This window comes from Podarcis vaucheri (assembly GCF_965113315.1).
Source record: "Podarcis vaucheri genome assembly, chromosome: 13".
In the NCBI taxonomy this organism is placed as follows: Eukaryota; Metazoa; Chordata; class Lepidosauria; order Squamata; family Lacertidae; genus Podarcis; species Podarcis vaucheri.
This window is the reverse complement of record NC_138751.1, coordinates 36,726,073-36,744,822: the sequence shown is the minus strand read 5'-3', so window position 1 is coordinate 36,744,822 and position 18,750 is coordinate 36,726,073. Positions and strand designations below refer to the sequence as shown.

Here is an 18,750-nt window from a genome sequence, read left to right as displayed (position 1 = left end):
CAAATAATAAAATAAAATAAAATTGGCACCCTTTTTCTGCATACCCGGAAGCTGTACTGACAAGATGCTAGAAGAACTGAGATTATCATTATCTTTCTGTGGCAAGGAGCTTTGGCATTGCAAAGAGGTTGCCGAACTGAAAAATTAAGACGAAATCCATTGCAGGATCCTACTGAGTGGGGAATCTGTGTTAGAATCACACGTACAGTTCCTGCTTGGTATGGGAGGAGTTATTGAAAAGGAACCTTCTCTTCTGCTCCTTTCATAGGGTGCTACTGGATTCCCCGGAGCTGCTGGAAGAGTCGGACCCCCTGGCCCATCTGTAAGTACCCTCCCACGAAACACACACATGCCAGCATTGTGGGCAACCATTTAGAAAGCTGTTACACAACCCCCAGGTGGCTGGTGGTGGAAGAGGATGCTCAGTAGGAAGTGCCTTAGAGCCTACATAAGAGGACCTACAAAGATATATGGTTGACTCTCTCAGCAGCAGAGAGGATGGAAAAAGAGGGCCATAAGGTAGAGAAGACACAGATTGAGAATAATGCCGAATCAGTTCATATCTAAATATATACAATGGTTTTAGTCCGAACCAGAAGCATTCCTTATAGAATCATAGAATTGGAAAAGTTGGAAGGGACCACCAGAGTGATCTAGTCCAAACCCCTTCAAGTAGGGAACTTTGTACATCCACTTTTATTTTTATACTCCCCAAGTTTGCAAACTGGATATCCAGGTTTCCCCCCCAAATTTTTAGCCCCATCCCCGCCCCCACAATAAAAAAAATCCAACCTTCAGACACAGCAGAAATTTTTGGGCCTTATGGATTATTATGGCACACAAGAATCTCTAGGTATGTTTATACCACTATCTTAATGGCCATCCCTTCTTCGTGGAATTGCAGCTGGGGAGGAGAGGCCAAGGGTCTTTTAGCATTAAGTTCTCAGCATCCTCGCCGAAACTGCAGTACCCAGGATTTGCTGGAGCAAACCACAGCATTTAAATGACGCTGTCACATAAGCACGGGCAGGCTTTTCGTTTCAGTTTGCTCTACTTGGAGCTGCACCTGATTTCGAAATGCGGTGGCCCAAGCTTTTGGCTGTCTCTAGGAACATGCAATTGAATGCAAAAACTAGCTGATGGGATGGAAACTCCTTCTCATTCTCAGTGACCCACTAGAACCTCACTGGGGTGGGGTGGGGGTCCTTCCTCAAAGATGCTTCCTTTGGAGGCCACTGTTCCCAAACTCAACACATGGCCTGTGAGTGTCACTGATTTTCTTGTCCTCTTTTCTTTCCCCCAAAGGGTAACATCGGCCTTCCCGGCCCCCCAGGCCCTGGTGGAAAGGAAGGTGCCAAAGGACCCCGTGGTGAGACTGGACCTGCTGGACGCCCTGGTGAAGCTGGACCTGCTGGCCCACCCGGACCCCCTGGCGAGAAGGGCTCTCCTGGTTCCGATGGACCTGCTGTAAGTAAATGCCACCTCTTACCTTTCATTCCTCTTGAACGGGGTTGCTCGAGCCAAACTTGGGCGCCTCCTCCATGGGGTTATCTCCCTGCCGCAACATCTGGCTCCCTGATGGCAGCCCAGCTGCCATGTTAACGATTTCTCTGGCTTAAATTGGCTTTGGAATTTCCCACTGCTTGTGCAAATCTTTACGGCTGCACCTCTTCAGTGGCGATGTTCTAGTGAGCATCGTTGAAATGCCACATAATGGCTGCCTACATGATAGACCAGATCCATTCGTTCCGATTGTTGCTTGCCAAGTGTTTGGGTTTTTTAATGTGGGATGTGTTTCAGTAGAAAAGGTAGTCCTTGCCATGTGTGGTCACATTTTGCTTAAAGAGAGCCTGAAGAAAAATCCCCTAGCCAGCCAAGATACAACAAGGTGTGGGTTCCTTTAGGCAAGGGTAGAAAGCCTCATGGGCATTACTCACAATGTGGAGTCAGGACATCCAACAGTTCTTCTCCTTCAAGCAAGCCCACCATGTTCTTATTTCCCAGCCTGCCTGGGGTCTTCCTTCTTCTTCGGCGATCACTTGTAGCTGAGTAAGATTGTCTTCCATAAACACGGTTTAACAGTGAGTCTGTAAGTGACCGTGGAGGCCAATTCTGGATCCACACATCCTTCCATAGTGTCTGGGTTATGCTGTTGCCAGTCCACTGCTTGCTGAGACCCAGCTCGCCTCCAACCCTTCTGCAGTGCAGCATAACGCTGGCAAAAATGAAATGTGTTTTTCTAGCCAGGAACTTCTCTGTCAACATCTCATGCTCATGTCCGCTTTCCTCCTTTAGGGTGCACCTGGTACTCCTGGCCCACAAGGTATTGCTGGACAGCGTGGTGTGGTTGGTCTTCCTGGACAAAGAGGCGAGAGAGGTTTCCCTGGTCTTCCCGGACCATCTGTGAGTGCTCCCCTTCTGCTCTTCTCTGACTACTCTGCTCAGAAAGTCTGGGTTCAGTTTCCTTCTGGGGCTGGTGTTTGTGGGCTGGGGAACAGCGAGGAGATTTTTATTTGAGGGGGAATGTTTCTGAAGTGGACGCAGCCACATAGAAGGCTGAAAACACAAGGATACATAAAAGCAAAATAGACACACACACACCGAGTCTAACTGGAATATATGACCCAAGTATACCTAGCACCCGGAATTAGAAGTTTATCAATTGGCAAAGCACTCAGTTGCATCAACTCTGAAGGTGCAAGAATCTAGCTAGCTGAACAGGTCCTCCTACAGACCTGTAGTCTGTCCCAGCAGTTGTACCATGCCTCCTCCAGCCCATTTCTCCCCCCCTCCACCTCGGGACATGGTGCATGCAAGCAACCAGTGACTTTTCCTGTGTGTCATGTCCGGCTGCTCCTGTCCCTTTAAGCCCCTCCTCATCCTTGGAGACAGTGCAGGAGGGGACAGAGGAGATTCAATTCCCTGCAGCTGTTCCCCTGTCTCTGACTGCCCAGCCGCTTCCTTTCTCCGCTGCCTCATTGGTGGCACAGAATGTCACAAATAACTGGCCCTTCCCCTGGATCATTCTCCTGCCCTGCTGCCTCCTCTGCCCATCCCTTCAGACTCCTGCCTCTCCCGGACAATATACTTCAGTGTCTGATGACTCAGCCTGAAGTCTATGCTTGGCATACGAGGCCCAAAGAACAGGAGGGAACACAGCAAAGTTTCAATCTGAGTTGCTTGTTCAGGTTTAGTCTTCAGCTAAACACATTTATATGGAAGTCAGTATCAGCGGTACATCTGCAGATATGAGGGATTTGGATCAGAGCTCGGGTCTCAAAGGAAGGCTTGTTTTCATCCTTGTGCTGCTCTTTGTTCCTGCTCCTAATATAATGCATAATAACTATGGGCTCTGTCGTCGTTTTCCTTAGTGGCAGTAAGAGTGTGCCCAGATAATCGCTTTTGTTTCCTCCAAGGCCAAGAATGAAAATAAAATAAAAGGTCAATACCATTATCCTGTAGAAACAGAGGAACATGTTTTCTATATTGCATCTATGGGCTCACCCACACTTACCTTTTGCCCCGGGCTTTCTTAGGCACAAGTCCTGCACTTTAAAGCTCTGTATTCCCCAGGAAAACCTGCTCTTTAAAGCTGAATTGGAACAAACAGGAATTCAGGTTTTCTGCAGATTGCCGTTTGCTCCAATTCAGCAGTTCGGAGTGGGGTTTTGCAGGGAAAGCGCAAGGGCAACAATAACAAAATGCTCTAACACAGAGATTTGAAATGTGGACCTGTGCCTAGAAACATGGCCCAAAAGGAAGTCTGGATGAGCTAAGACAAAGCACTGTTTATTGTTTTAGCTTGCTCACAAATACCTGCACAGCCCCTGGCTGAATTGCTGAAAAGTGAAGGCTAAACCCTGGAATTCAGTTCCAAATCTTCCCTACCCCATCAAAAAGACTTATCATTTAACCACAAGTTCTGTGAATTGTCAAAAGTAAGAAACATTTCTAGGGAATCCTGTTGATCATATTAAATGTAAGCCCTGAGACAGGACGTCCTGAAAGATGTAGTAATGTTCATCTGTTCAGTTTTTTAATCTGAGCATCTTGCTAGGCCTTGAAAATGCATTTGACAGATTTTCTGTGTTTTAAGGGCAGGTGTGTTTTTTTGAGGAGTGCAACTGTTTCTTAGAAACAGCTCACAAATTTTTGCAATTCTGTTTTAAAACAACCATCCACAGTTCCCCTGACCAGAAAAAAAACCACAGTTGTGTGTACTGGAAATGAAAAGAATTCTGGGGGAAAGTTCTCAAGCAAGTTTTTCTAGCTCAAACTTGTTTTCAAATCTTGTCTCTGTCCTCTCTTAATGAGGATTTGTCTCTCAGCCTAGACTGCTAAAGATGTAGTTGGATTAAGGGGTATAGGATAGGGGACAAGGTGGGGAGGAGTTAAAATATTGAATTTGGTCAGTTATAACTTAATATCGTTGCCTTAAGGAAGAGATGAATCTTTGGTTTTGCAAAGTGTTTTTATAAATCTCAGTTTTCACAGCTGAAACAGATTCAATTTGTAAAATGTAAAATGCAATTCTGGTTTGAAAAAACTTCCTGGATTCTCAATACCAGGAAGTGAGCGAGCTTTCATAAATAGAACAGTGCTCTGGGTTCTGCAGTATCTAGAAAAGTGATGTCAACCTTACAAAACAAAACTCAATAGAAATAGACTAGCCCATGCTTTATACAACAGATGTTTCCCCAGTTCTGAAATGCAGAGCTATATATTTCAAGTGAATAGAACCCAATGGAAAAGATAACCTTCCCTGGCTCCATCCCATAACCCATGTTGCATTGAAAGTTCTACTTTAGTGCTTTCTGAGATCCCAGGGAACAGAATTCAAACTCTCCCTAGACTAGGCTCCTTGTTTCGCTCTTTTTAACCGTAGTTAACCGTGGTCAAGCATGATGTGTGAATGTGATTCCTCTCCTGCTGTCTTCCTCCCGCCTCCTTCTGTATCTCAACAACTGGATTCTTTTTGTTCTAACTGGGACTGATCTCCACAGGGCGAGCCTGGCAAACAAGGCCCATCTGGTCCTTCTGGTGAACGCGGTCCTCCCGGCCCGATGGGACCACCTGGCTTGGCCGGACCCCCTGGTGAATCTGGACGTGAGGCAAGTCTTCCAATTTCCACGGGAGCTCCGGACTCCTAAACTTGTTCACCTTTCTCTGTCAAACCCGTGTCTCTTACCATTGATCAGAAATATGGTCCAAGCCAAAATGTGCAGTCGGTGGTAAAATGCAGGTGCAGAATGCCTTGGCATCCCCAGCTAAAATAAGCTTTGATAAGGACCTCTATCTGGAGCCTTGGAAAGGAAGGCAATACTGGGCTAAATAGGCCAATGGTCTGGCTCAGAGCAGTGTAGCTTCGTGAGAGACCATGATCAGGGTCATGCTTTACTTGCAGAAGACCCCATGTTTGTTCCTTAGCATCTCCTGTTAAAAAGGTATTCAAGCAGGCTGCTGCCTGAGATGAGACCTTGGAGATATGGTACCCCCTTTTTTTTTGTCGTTACAGAGGATAGACAACACTGCTAGATAGACGAGTAGTACTCCTCAGTTAATAATAATAATAATAATAATTTATTATTTATACCCCGCCCATTTGGCTGCGTTTCCCCAGCCACTCTGGGTGGCTTTCAACAAAATATTAAAATACAGTAATGCATCAAACATTAAAAGCTTCCCTAAACAGGGCTGCCTTCAAATGTCGTCTAAAAGTCTGGTAGTTGTTGTTCTCTTTGACATCTGGTGGGAGGGTGTTCCACAGGGTGGGTGGCACTACCGAAAAGGCCCTCTGCCTTGTTCCCTGTAACTTGGCTTCTCACAGTGAGGGAACCGCCAGAAGGCCCTCAAGCGCTGGACCTCAGTGTCCAGGTAGAACGACATATGGCAACTTCATATGTCCGTAAATCCTTACTAGTAGATGTGCATTGAATGATGTAGTTCAGTTACGGAGCTGAATGGTTTTAACTCAGTTCTAGATCTCCCATGGGTAGCTAGAGAGTTCTAGAGCTTCAACGCGATCTCAGTCTCACCATCTTTCTTCTTGGCTGACAGGGCTCTCCTGGTGCTGAAGGTGCTCCCGGTCGCGATGGTGCTGCTGGTCCCAAGGTGAGTTGAAAATGCATGTGTGTATGCAGCAGGTATCTGGAACGGGCCAGTGTCGCAAGACCCAGGCCCGATAACTTTGCAAAACAAAAGACTTGATTTCACAAACGCACACCGGTTCTGAGCTTTGATCGCCTCTTCTTGCCTTTCCCTTTCCCAAACAGGGTGATCGTGGTGAGACCGGCCCAGCTGGTGCCCCTGGCGCTCCCGGTGCCCCCGGTGCCCCTGGCCCAGTTGGCCCTGCTGGCAAGAATGGCGACCGTGGTGAGACTGTAAGTGGCGCTTCCTTTCCTTTTGCTACAACACAAAATGCGGGGGGCGGGAGTTTTCAGAATCCTTCATTTTTCCAAATCCCACTAGGCCGCATATATGCAAACCAGCTTATTCCAGATCAGTGGATCTGAAATAATGCCAGTCATTCACAACTTTCCGTTTTCACGATCAGTAAAGATGCAGGCAAAATGGGTATCCGTTTACAGATGAGATAGGCATACGTTCCACACCCAGCTTCAGGATCTTACATATTTCAGGAGCATGCCTTCGTACTTAATTAACGTGGAACACATGCCACTTCTGGTCCTCTGCTCACATTCGCTAAAGAGGCTCTCTTTCACGCTGCTTTAATTAACTTGGATTGGCATCCACCTATGGCTCCTCATTTGTTAGTTCGAAATAATTACTCGAGCCATATGAGAGCGCTGTGGGGGAACCTCTTCCATTACGCTCTCCCCATCCTTATTGCAACTCTGCCAGAGGATTAATGAGGTCACTCGTTTGTGATCTTCCGCTCAAATCCTATGGAACATCCCAGGATGCAGGAATAGACAACTCCCAGATTTATTCGTTGGCATGCTTATATCCTGCCTTTTCCGTCTTTGGAACTCGAGGCAGTCTGTGTGGGGGTTCCCAGGTGGTCCCCCGTGCGAATCCTGAGCAGACCTAAATTTGCTTAGCTTCAGCAAGGTGGATGCAGCCATCTGGTGGCCATATATGCCCACCTACACATCCTAAATATCAGGCTGGCTGCTATAGTGAAAACACTTTATAACTAACAATCCAACAAACAGATAGACAGACAGACTCTACAGACAGACTCGAGCTCTTCCTGCTGTGATTGCCCTCCCTTCCAAAGACTGGGCTCCTAAAGGCATAAGTTGCATGCTCAATTACATGCGGAATTTTAAGAGCGATGATATGTACATTTTCTCCTTTTCTCTTTCCCTCTAGGGTCCCGCTGGCCCTGCCGGCCCCGCTGGCCCTGCTGGTGCTCGTGGTCCTGCAGTAAGTTTGGGCTTTGAAATGTCCTCTCTCTCTTTCTTTTCATAAAATCATAGAATTGGAAGGGGTCGCAAGGGCCATCTAGTCCAACCCCCTGCAATGCAGGAATCTTTGGCCCGGCATGGGATTCGAACCCATGAGCCTGAGAGTAAGAGTCTCGTGCTCTACCAGCTCAGCTATGTTATACTGGTAGAATATATAATATGCTATTCAATAAGGCTGGATGGATATACTTGGACACTTCCTGTCTGTATGATCTCTGCTACCTTTGCCTTATGGCTGAAATACAACTAGAAACAAGCACTCCATGTTCATATCCGAGTTAGGCAGAGTGACTTGCCTTTTTCCTTTGTGAAAGCTCAATAAGCCAATTTTTAAAAATTAAAATTAAAATCTTGCTTTCCGTTTCTAGGGCCCACAAGGTGCTCGTGGTGACAAGGGTGAGACTGGCGAACAAGGTGACAGAGGAATGAAGGGTCACAGAGGATTCTCTGGTCTCCAGGGTCCCCCTGGCCCACCTGTAAGTACCAGAAAGCTCTTTGCCATTTTTGATGTAGAGAAGCTTCAGACGTCACAGATACCCTCTGACATTTCTCAAATAGGGACGTCCTAAGGAAAAGCGGGATCAAATCAGAAACCGGGGCGGCTTCTCTTAAGTCAGGGTCATCCCTGGAAAATAGGGACACCTGGAAGGTCTTGATTTAAGGCTTTAGTCCTCATGAAGGAAAGAAATGTCCTCACACAAATTAGAGCCTTGCACCTCTGATCTAGAGAGCTAGAGCTTTCCTATCTCATTTCCATGGCTTAAGAAGGTCTGGAAAAGAATGAAGGACAGACCTCTCTTTCAATAGCCACGATGACTTAAATTGAGCCTCCGCATTCAGAGGAAACCTGCCTCCTTCCCCACCCTGTTTTCTGAACGCCCCAGAGGCCTCTGACCAGCCACTATTCAGAGACAGGTGGATCTCGGTCCAGTTGTTTAATGAGCAAAAGCTACCGTCGCTTTCTGCAAGGAAATTCCACCTTTGGATACCTTTTCGATGAAACATCTAGTCGGGGGGCGGAGGAAAGAAAAGGGGGAGTTTTGACATCTATTTGGCCTGTACAGCAGCAGGACCTTGAAGGGTCCCCAAAGCCCTCGTCCATTAATCGGCTTCTGTTTACAATTCCATCCAGATCTCCAGTTGCACCAACTTACTTAATCAAAACTTGTAATTCCAGTTTTCCAACTTTTGGAGACAGAGGGCAGGCTAACGAGCAACAATTTTGTTCCTAAATTTATTCAGCTACCCATATGTATTCCCCTTACAGACGTCAGTTTTTTCACGCCATGCATTTTGCAAATATGTGCTTGCCTGCGTTCATGCACATCTCAATTTGTTCCACATATTCCTCAGTCCAGAAAGGCTTTGAGCCTGCCATGTGGTCGTAAGCAGCAGTGGGCCTCAGCTGTAATTCGGTGTATAGTTGTTGTCACTGAGCAGTGGCCAAGGCAGGCTTGGGCCTACCTTAGCGGCAAAGAAATAAGAACTTTAAAGATGGAGGCCTTAGATTGCTATGGCTTCCTTCGGGTCCCTAGTTAACGCAGCCCACTTAATTACAAGGTGGCAAGATTGCAGAAGATGAATTTAGATCTCCACACACCCCAAAGCAACCTGCATTTGAAACACATTTCTTCCTGGTCCCAAATGCGAATACAGTATGCTACCCAGTAGTTGTGACGAGCATGGGCAAGATTAAAAAAATTGCCTATCCTTCTTTCCACCCAAGACCTATAAATCTAATTGCTGAAAGGCTTCTGTTTGAGATATACCCAGTTTCCATTGTACTGAGTGAAACCTTTTTTTTTTAAAAAAAAAAAATTATAGGGTTGCCATATTTCAAAAAGTAAAAACCAGGACCCGCCCCCAAGCGATTTTTCTATTGACTTGCCTAAGATCCAGGACAAAGCTCTGCCTTTTGGAATTTCCTCCCTGACCTCAATTCCACCTTTGAAATCCCAGTAATGTTTGGGGAAATCCAGACATATGGCAGCATAGATATCATTTTTATTTTGTCCTGAGTGAACCTATTGGTTCCCGTTGCCACTTGGAAGTGTAGATTGATGAAGGAACACATGTGAGATTGACATGGACAGAAGCTAGACTGATACTCCCTCTCTGTTACTGAACAGGACTGCATTTTCTCCCATTTAAATAAACCTATTTTCTCCCAGATGATCATCAAAACTGACAATTTTTTTCTTTTGTGCAGGGCTCTCCTGGTGAACAAGGTCCCTCTGGTGCTTCTGGCCCTGCTGGTCCAAGAGTAAGTATGGATTGGGCTGTAAAGCACAGCATTTTAGCTATTAGCTATTATTGCTAGACTTCAGTCCTTCTATGCACCTGTTGCTGCATACATGTTAACAACCAAAGCTTCACTCATGGTACATTTTTGTTCTGCCTTCCTGACAGGGTCCCCCTGGCTCTTCCGGTGCCGCTGGCAAAGACGGTCTGAATGGTCTTCCCGGCCCCATTGGCCCACCTGGCCCCCGTGGTCGCACTGGTGATGTTGGTCCTGCTGTACGTATTCCTTCTCGCTGTACAAAGCTCATAGTTAACAGCACAATGGGTGGATGAGATCTTTGCCTCCAACTCTTCCTCTTTTCCTTCTCCAGGGTCCTCCCGGACCTCCTGGACCTCCTGGTCCTCCAGGCCCACCCAGCGGCGGCTTTGACTTCAGCTTCCTGCCCCAGCCTCCTCAGGAGAAAGCTCACGACGGTGGCCGCTACTACAGAGCTGACGATGCAAACGTGATGCGCGACCGCGACCTGGAAGTAGACACTACCCTCAAGAGCCTGTCCATGCAGATTGAGAACATCCGCAGCCCTGATGGAACCCGTAAGAACCCAGCCCGCACTTGCCGCGACCTGAAGATGTGCCACGGAGACTGGAAGAGTGGTGAGTACAATCGGGGGAAAAACAATTCTGAGGTGCATCTCTTAAATGCCACTAATTCTCATTTCTTCTGGACCACGTCCGTTGGCAGAATGGCTCTGCCCTGCTCTTTTCTTCCCCGTATATCAATCTTCTCACTTCCCCTCTCTTCTCTGCCACTGTTGACCTTTCTCTTTCACTTGGGGATTGTTTGCACAGCCAAGCATATAGTTGTTTTCTCAGGTCTGGGGCCAGGAATGGATTTTCCACCGGAGCTGACTGGGCAGTGATTTGGGTGCCTTTTTTTGCAGCCTCTTCCCTAAATAACGTGCTTGAGTCAAGCAGAACGATTAATTCTCCCAAGTAGCTTCTATCTGCAGAATGTGACTTGCATTTACTTAGGTCCTAAAGGGTAAATTTCAGTTTCGCTGTTCTGTATGGGACAATGACAATAAAGATTATCGTATCGTGAAGTGGGCCTTCTAAGTTGCTGTAGAGCTTCTAGCTCCAGCCCAAGCTCTTCTCTGGCCCCTCTTCTTTCTCCTACAAAAAATTATATACTTAGGAACCAGAATGTCATTACTTGTGTAGATAATTAATGCTGGGAAGTGATGGGGCAACCATCTATTTTATATAATACACCCCCCCCCATTCCCTGGCTCTCTGAAGTCCATCTCAGCCATACATAGGTAGTTCTCTTTTCTATTCTTTTGTTTTAAGCTGTTTGCCTGCTCGTCTTGTATGGAGTAAGGCTTGGGCAGATATTTTCCTGACCCACTTGGGCAAGTCTGAGAACTCATTGCATGGGGGGTGGGATCTGTGAGATAGGAAGAAGCAGGAGGGGGCAAATGGTTGGCCAGTCCCCTTTTAGATCAGGTTGGCGTAAACTGATGTTTTGTTTTGTTTTGTTTTGCTCCTGTGATCCGTTCTCCATGAACCTCATTCACTTGACCCCATTCCTCACCAGGCGAGTACTGGATTGACCCCAACCAAGGCTGCAACTTGGATGCCATCAAGGTCTACTGTAACATGGAGACTGGAGAGACTTGTGTCCAAGCTTCTCAGCCCACCATCCCCCAGAAGAACTGGTACATCAGCAAGAACCCCAAGGAGAAGAAGCATGTCTGGTTTGGCGAAAGCATGTCCGATGGCTTCCAGGTGAGACCAGGAATTGGTGAGGCAGTGACAGTTAAGCAGCAAGTGGCTTAGCTGGGACTGCCAATCCCGTATTCTGAGCTGGGACCGGAGAGAGTTACTTCAGGGTCATGTTTCCTCCAAGTCACCTGCTGAACTAGAATGGATATGAATTCCACATGAATTCCATGTGTGGAAAGAATGTCACAGGCAGTAGAACCTGGTGACTGTTTGGTTGTTTCAGTGGAAGCTTTGGGACTGTTTAGCAAGAGGATGAAAAGATTGAGAATAGATAATCACCTTAATGCACAGGTAGGAGCTGCCTCAATGAGACTGAGAAATCCATGTCGACTTTCCATGTCTGCCATGAAATCTGCTCAGATTGTAACCAGAAAGATTAAGTTGCCCATTGAGAAAGGGCCTTTAGCTGTAAAAGGCGGAAGAGCCCTGGAATTGGTTGCCTAGGGAGGCCTGGGCATCACTGGGCTTTGTTGGAATGGGCTTGGTTCACAAGGCAGAACCTGGATGGTGGCTTGATGTCACTTCTAACTTTTATCCAAGAATGTTGAACACAACAGATGATAAATGGACAGGAGGAGGGTATTTATGTTGACCAAGGCACCTCGGAGTACAATTCCTGGTGCTTGCAGGAAGTTGGGCTTGATGGCTCCTTAAATCACTTCCAAATCTATGATACTTGGAAGCAAAAGGGAGAGGGGAAGACCATTGGTTAAAAGCAAGCATAGGCCAGTTTTCAAATGATATTCCAGAGGTTCAGCTGGGCTCAAAGGTCCCTTGACTTAGCATGCTGGAGTAATCTAGCTCAAAGAAGCTGTAGATGCTGCAACTTGGAAAAGCAGTCTGTCAAGAAGAATGTATACCTGTGGCCTCATTTCTCTCTCTCTCTCTCTCTCTCTCTCTCTCTCTCTCTCTCTCTGCATCTTATTTGTTTCCAAGCTGGATTTGGGCTCCTTAAAGAGGGCAGCAGTCAGCTTATCTGGCTTTGCCCATTATTGTATTACTTCCTGCCTCGGCCCTCTGAGCATGAAGAGAAAGCAAAGAAGCTGGTTAGATTCCTAGATATAGCAGGGGGTGGGGTTCCTAGAAGACGTGACACGAGCGCTAACCAATAACTTGCTCCCTCCTTCCCTCCGTCTCCCATGGCAGTTCGAATATGGTGGCGAGGGATCCGACCCAGCTGACGTTTCCATTCAACTGACCTTCCTGCGGTTGATGTCCACTGAAGCTTCCCAGAACATCACCTACCACTGCAAGAACAGCGTGGCTTACATGAACGCAGAGACTGGCAACCTGCAGAACGCTCTGCTCCTCCAAGGCTCCAACGAGATCGAGATCAGAGCAGAGGGCAACAGCCGCTTCCTCTATGGAGTCCCCAAGGATGGTTGCACGGTGAGCGATTGGGTCTTTAGATGCCGCAATGAGGGGTGGGGGGTACAATAGATTCTCTCTCTCTCTCAGACTGGAGACCTTGTGCATAAGCTGCAGTGTTTTACTCGCAGCTGGCAGGGGTGTTCCCCCTCTGTACCTCCTGCTAAAACCATGCTTTGCAACTGGGAGACAATCCATATAAAAGCAAACGCCATATGTAAGAATGGCCAGAGGCAGGGGGAAATAGGGGTAGGCAAGTCTGGCTGAGGAAGTCAGGACTGCAGGTTGACGTCTCGGTACTGTGATTCCTAACTGTGTTTGGAAACACATACACTGGGTGCTTTTCAGTGCTGAAGCATGGCAGATGAGGGATGGAATATCCCTATTCAGCAGCAGAACCCTCTGAAAGATCTCAGGACGGGGAAGCCGTGGCCCGCCAGAAGTTTGTCGGACTTCAGTTCCCATCAGCTCCATAACCAGTGCTCAGGAGTGATGAGGGTTACAGTCCAATAATACCTGGAGGGCCGCAGTCTCCATACTGCTGCCATAATAAATCCTCAGAACCTGCAAAGGTTTATCTCGCTTAGTATAGCAGTCCCTACTTGCTTGTGCTCTTGGCATCTGGATCAGGGACAGACTCTTGGACTGTTTCCCTTTGAAGGCACATCCTGCTTTTTGAGCCAAAAGGCCTTCAAGGCAAAAGAGCGTCCAGATGGCTGAGTCCAGAGTAGCTTAAATCCATCAGAAGACAGTGATAGCTCAAGATCAGATGATGTGACTGCTCCCCCTGGCTATTCATGGTGGCTTCCTCTGGACTTAAGGACCTGGATTCTGGTCATGCAGAAGATAGACTATAACATATCCTCCAACTTCTATGTTGGTTCTGCTTCTTCTCTCACAGTGCCCTGAATCCCTGAAGTTCTAAATGCCAGAGTAATTATGTGTTCCAGTGGCACAATGGGATGGGCAGCCAGGGTGGGGAAGGGAGGAGCCAGCTTTTAGGAGCACAGCTGGCCAGGGAAAAAGTTCAGATCGGATGGGGGGAGGGGGTGTCATTCGGAAGCTTCAAAAGTCTATGGAACCAAAAACAAAATTCTGATTTCTAAATTCTGATTTTTCCTCCCTCTGCAGCGTCACACTGGCAGTTGGGACAAGACAGTCATCGAATACAAGACAACAAAAACTTCCCGGTTGCCCATCATTGATGTGGCTCCCATGGACATTGGTGGCAGAGACCAGGAATTCGGCTTTGAGATTGGACCAGTCTGCTTCTTGTAAACCCAAAAGGAAACCTGACAGTTTAAAAAATAAAATAAAAAACAGCCAAAAAAGAAGGAAATTTCACATGGACTTGAATTTGTGTCTTTTTCTATCCATCATCTCTAAAACTATTTTTGTTTCCGTTAAAAAAAAACAAAAAAAGCATTAAACCAAAAAAATAAAAATAAATGACTTTTCAAAAATAATTAAGGAAGTGCATCCACTTGCTTGACTTTATTATTATTATTAAAATCCCCAAAGACAGAATGGTTTGATTTTATCTTCTTCTTTTTTTAAAAAAAAAGATCAAGTAATATTGTGGGACCAATATTTGTACATTCCAAAAATACATATATAAAAACCATACAAAATGACAAAATCAGTCGAAACCAAGTAACACCTGAAAAACACCTGTATGAAAATCTGGTGTGTGTTTTTATCTTCCTGGCAGTAATCAGAGCAATACTAAACTTAGCGGTAGAACCTGCCCATCACAAGCCCATCAAAAATAACCTCCCCTCCTCTCAGCCCAGAACTGTAATAATAAATAAACCCCAAAATCTACCTATAGACCATCTTTCTCTGCCGGTACCTGATAGAAAGAGATTTATCTTTCTCTCTTTTATTTTTACTCGGAGCAAAGCCACTGAAAAGATGATTCTTTCAGCCATTTTAAATGTACTTTTTCAGTTTTGTTCAGTCGGCAACAGGGATAAATTCGGCAAAGTTATCATAAAAAAAACAGAAACCTGTTTGAAGGAAAAGAACAGGTGATAGTGCCTGTCCCTCTCACAGACATCAGGTAGAGGGGGGGAAAGGCAGGTTTAAGAGCTTTAATTATTTTGTCGGTGAGCAACTGAAGGGGAAAAAATGGCCAATAATACCAGAAAGCAGAGAAAATGTAATGTTTAAATGTATATTATTGTTGTATGGATGGCTACCTCACCATTGTCTTTTTCAAGTTCTTTGGGGTAGTTTTGGGGTCTTTTTTTTAATACTAGCATCAGCTTGCATGGAGGGGGGGCGAAGAAACTGGGCAGAGTTTCAGGTTTAGATAAAGGTGCTACCTGTGTCTTTCATATATCTTTTTTTTTTTTTTAGTCTGCTATGTTAATAATTTTCAGGTCCCATGAACTTTTTATTTTTTATTTTTTTGAGGTGACGAAACCTAGAAAAACCTCGCCCCGAGCACAGCTTTGCTGAAAAGGGGGCCATTTGGTGCTATAGAAATGAGATTATTGGAGGGGAAAAGCAAACTGGATGCCTTGCTGCCCAGAGATACTTGTGAATTTATTTTCTTCAAAAGGTGCTATTTCTTTTTTAACAAGCAAAAATAATAACTAAAAAAATCGAGGATGAGGAAAAAAATAAATCAAACATTGCTACAAGGGATCAAGGTCTCAGCAGTTTCTGTCTTTCTCTTGTAAAGCAGGTGGATTCTCTTTTGGCTTGTATTTTCTTCCCCATTCCCTCAGTTCTTCTCCTCCATCACCACCTCTCTCTCTTTTTCTCTCTTTCTTCCATCTTTCGTCCCATCCCAAGCAAACACTTTTGCTCATCGCCCTCCCTCGCTGCTGATTCATTTTTCCCTTTCTTATCCATCTCTTTTTCCTCAGCTCTGCCAACATCACCCCTCATCTCTCTTTTTCTCCCCCCCCCTCCACTTTCTGTCTTTCGTTGGGTTTCCAACTCAAGCAAAAAACCCCATAATTCCTCTCTTTCTCACAAGAGGCAGATGTTGTAGGGAGTGTGAGCGGCCGAAGATTCTGTACCTATTTTGTATATGTATAATAATTTGAGATGTTTTTAATTATTTTGACTGCTGAAATAAAGCATGTGAAATGATCCAACACACCGGTTGTTCTTCGGACTTTTTCTGTCACGCAAGGCCAGGGCGTCGGTTGGGAGAACGGGGCAAAGGCTTCCTGCACTTTTACTGGTGTGCCTAACATTTCAAACGTGAGCCCCTTTGGGAAATTATCATTACTAACCAGTGCTATTTTTTTTCTAGAAAAAGAGGTGCCGGAACTCACCATGAACACCTCCCTTGTTGTCTTATAATGGCGCCCATCGGAAGGGTGCCAGAACTGAGTTCCGGCGAGTTCTGGCTAGATTAAAAAATGCCCTGTTGTTAACTGTCATGGCTTTCCTCAAGGAACCTAGGGGAACACAGTTGTGTGAGGGCGTTGAGATAATTTTCTGTCAGAGACAGGGAAGCGAAGCCCAGGCCCTCCATATCTTCCCGTACTTCCAAGTCCCATCAGCCCCTGGTCAGAAATGGTGGGACTTGTAGTCCGGCAAGATCTTGAAGGCCACAGAATCCTTGCTTTGGGGAGAAACATGTCCCTGCGTTTCTCACTGGGAGCCCCACCAATTGACATTTGTAGTGTGGGCACGCTGTAGCCTGAGGGAAAGGAGTCTGAGTTTTGTTCCTTCGCTTAGTTCTTCTGACAACTTCTCCCTTTGCATGGTCCTGTCTCATCCTCGCTCTCTCCTTGTATGCCTGGTTATTTCCTCCCACCCCACAACTTCTTCTAGAACTGGTCAATATGTCCCCTGCCCCACCCAACGCTGCTATTAGTCTCGACAACTTCTAACCGCCTGGCTCCCATATGTTTTAACACAGAGAGACGGAAAAAACAAACTTAAGCAGGTAAAGCGCTCGTCGTTTTAGCTCCCTGAGAAGAAAAACGCCTCTTGTCACTCCGTGGGTCACGCTCCCCCCGGCAAAAACACACCACACCTGTCCTCCTGGCTGCCACCCTCATCCTCAGTTCAACAGATTCATTTTGATTTGATTTTTTTCCTCTCCATCTCCAGATATTTCACCCCCAGACATTTGCCCCCACAGGAATTCCCTGCTGGTTTTCAGCCACCGTGGAATTTCTCTTTTAATCCTCCCTCCCCACCATCTCAAAAACCCCAGAGAGCTGGAAGAAACAAGCAAACAACCAACCCACCGCCCAACCATTCGGTTTCATAAAAGAGTGGCAATGAATTCTGGACAAAAAAACATATAAAAACTACATACTTAGCAAAATGCTGAGGAAGATGGTACTCCTTGAGGCAGGAGGCTTAAGTTCCGACAAATACTGATAAAGCAAAAAAACTTTCTGGGAATATTCCACCCCGAAAGTTTCTTTTTCACACTCACATTTTCCCCCTCATATATTCCCTCCCCCCTCTTCTCTATGAGCCGGAGAACACCTTTCTTTTAAAGGAAGCTGAACAAATTCCAGAAACCAAAAGCCCATCTCCCCTCCCACAAACAAAATATCAGTTCCATTTTTTAAAAAAAAGGTGCCCCAACACCACAATGGTCACCTTCCCCTCCTGCAATACATTCTTGCAAAGTGTGATTTATGAGGGTGAAACTCCAGAGCTTGAGTTTGCCTAGCGGCCAATGCCATCTTACCCTTGAAGCCTCGTGCCAACGATCCAAACTGTGTGGAAGAGATCGGGGGGGGGAGATAAAAGGCACTCTGTGCATGCTCAGAAGCACTTCTCCGTGGCACTGAAAAGAGATTTCAAGGCTGAGCTGTGGAGGCACATGCGAAGCTGTGGGATACTGTCTGCAGATGCTCAAAGCCAGAAGGAACAAGCTTCGCAGTCTCATTGCGTCACCTCAACATCCACCAGCCTTTCTTTCTTGGGTTTCTTCTTCCTCTTATCCATTGTCCAGGAACTATCCTTGCCTCTGGTCTCCTATTCCAGTCTCCATTATGACAGATATGCACCAGTTGCAGCCCATCTCCCCAACACCCTACCAGCTCTCTCATGTACTCAGCATTTCTGAGATCTTTGCAAACCGGACGGAGCTTCCCATTCCTTTTGCTTACCTGACGCTCTAAACAGGAGAGGGAGAAGGTTGTGTGAGGGGGGAGAGAGCCCTTCTCCTCCCTCACCAAACGCGAGAGCTGGCGTCTTCTCCCCACATGCCAGGAAAGCTGGACGGCGTTCAATGGTCCTCATTCAGGAGCTAGCAAGAAGAGGGGCTCTTTGCATCAAAGGGTGCTTTGTCAAAGGGGAAAACGCACAGCAAGGGCATGATGCACAAACATGCGCACGGTGGATATTCTGCCCCCTTCCAAAGAGGCCTGGTTGTGAAGCCGGAAAAAGCACAGTCGCTCGGACGGCTACTCATGAATAAGAAGCTTTTGGAAACACAAAGGATGGATGGAGCGTTTTCAAAACAACCAACATCTGTCTGGGAAACCCCAAGGCCCAAATGGAGTGGGATGAAAACCAGTCTCAGCAGTTTCTGCCTTGATGTTGCTGTGTAGCTGTCTTATACAGGATCAGACCATTTGCCCATCGCAGGGCCGGATTTAGGTTTGATGAGGCCCCAAACTACTGAAGGTAATGGGGCCCTTTCTATGTCCAGCTGTCCTTTGTCAACAACAAATTGTCGCTGTTTTTGTGCGTTGAATATATGCTCTATGGTAATTTATGGACGTCATAGGTATCTAAAGCCATTTGCACATGTTGCCAGGCAACCAGTCCATGCAAAATGTAGGCACCCTATGTATAGTAAAGGTAAAGGGACCCCTGACCATTAGGTCCAGTCGTGACCGACTCTGGGGTTGCGGCGCTCATCTCGCTTTATTGGCCGAGGGAGCCGGCGTATAGCTTCCGGGTCATGTGGCCAGCATGACTAAGCCGCTTC

At 46.4% G+C, this 18,750-nt stretch overlaps 1 protein-coding gene across 1 annotated transcript in view; it reads left to right on the top strand.

Annotated features, from left to right (window-relative positions):
• Window positions 1-14,290, top strand: part of COL1A1 (collagen type I alpha 1 chain) — a 44,494-nt gene extending 30,204 nt beyond the window's left edge. Inside the window, exons 38-51 of the mRNA XM_082194290.1 lie at window positions 269-322; window positions 1,306-1,467; window positions 2,296-2,403; window positions 5,004-5,111; window positions 6,058-6,111; window positions 6,273-6,380; window positions 7,336-7,389; window positions 7,799-7,906; window positions 9,640-9,693; window positions 9,840-9,947; window positions 10,043-10,325; window positions 11,269-11,459; window positions 12,603-12,845; window positions 13,956-14,290. Coding sequence (XP_082050416.1) covers window positions 269-322; window positions 1,306-1,467; window positions 2,296-2,403; window positions 5,004-5,111; window positions 6,058-6,111; window positions 6,273-6,380; window positions 7,336-7,389; window positions 7,799-7,906; window positions 9,640-9,693; window positions 9,840-9,947; window positions 10,043-10,325; window positions 11,269-11,459; window positions 12,603-12,845; window positions 13,956-14,102 — 1,782 coding nt within the window. The 3' untranslated portion in view covers window positions 14,103-14,290. The remainder of the gene's footprint in view (window positions 1-268; window positions 323-1,305; window positions 1,468-2,295; window positions 2,404-5,003; window positions 5,112-6,057; window positions 6,112-6,272; window positions 6,381-7,335; window positions 7,390-7,798; window positions 7,907-9,639; window positions 9,694-9,839; window positions 9,948-10,042; window positions 10,326-11,268; window positions 11,460-12,602; window positions 12,846-13,955) is intronic.
• Window positions 14,291-18,750: the final 4,460 nt, after the last annotated feature.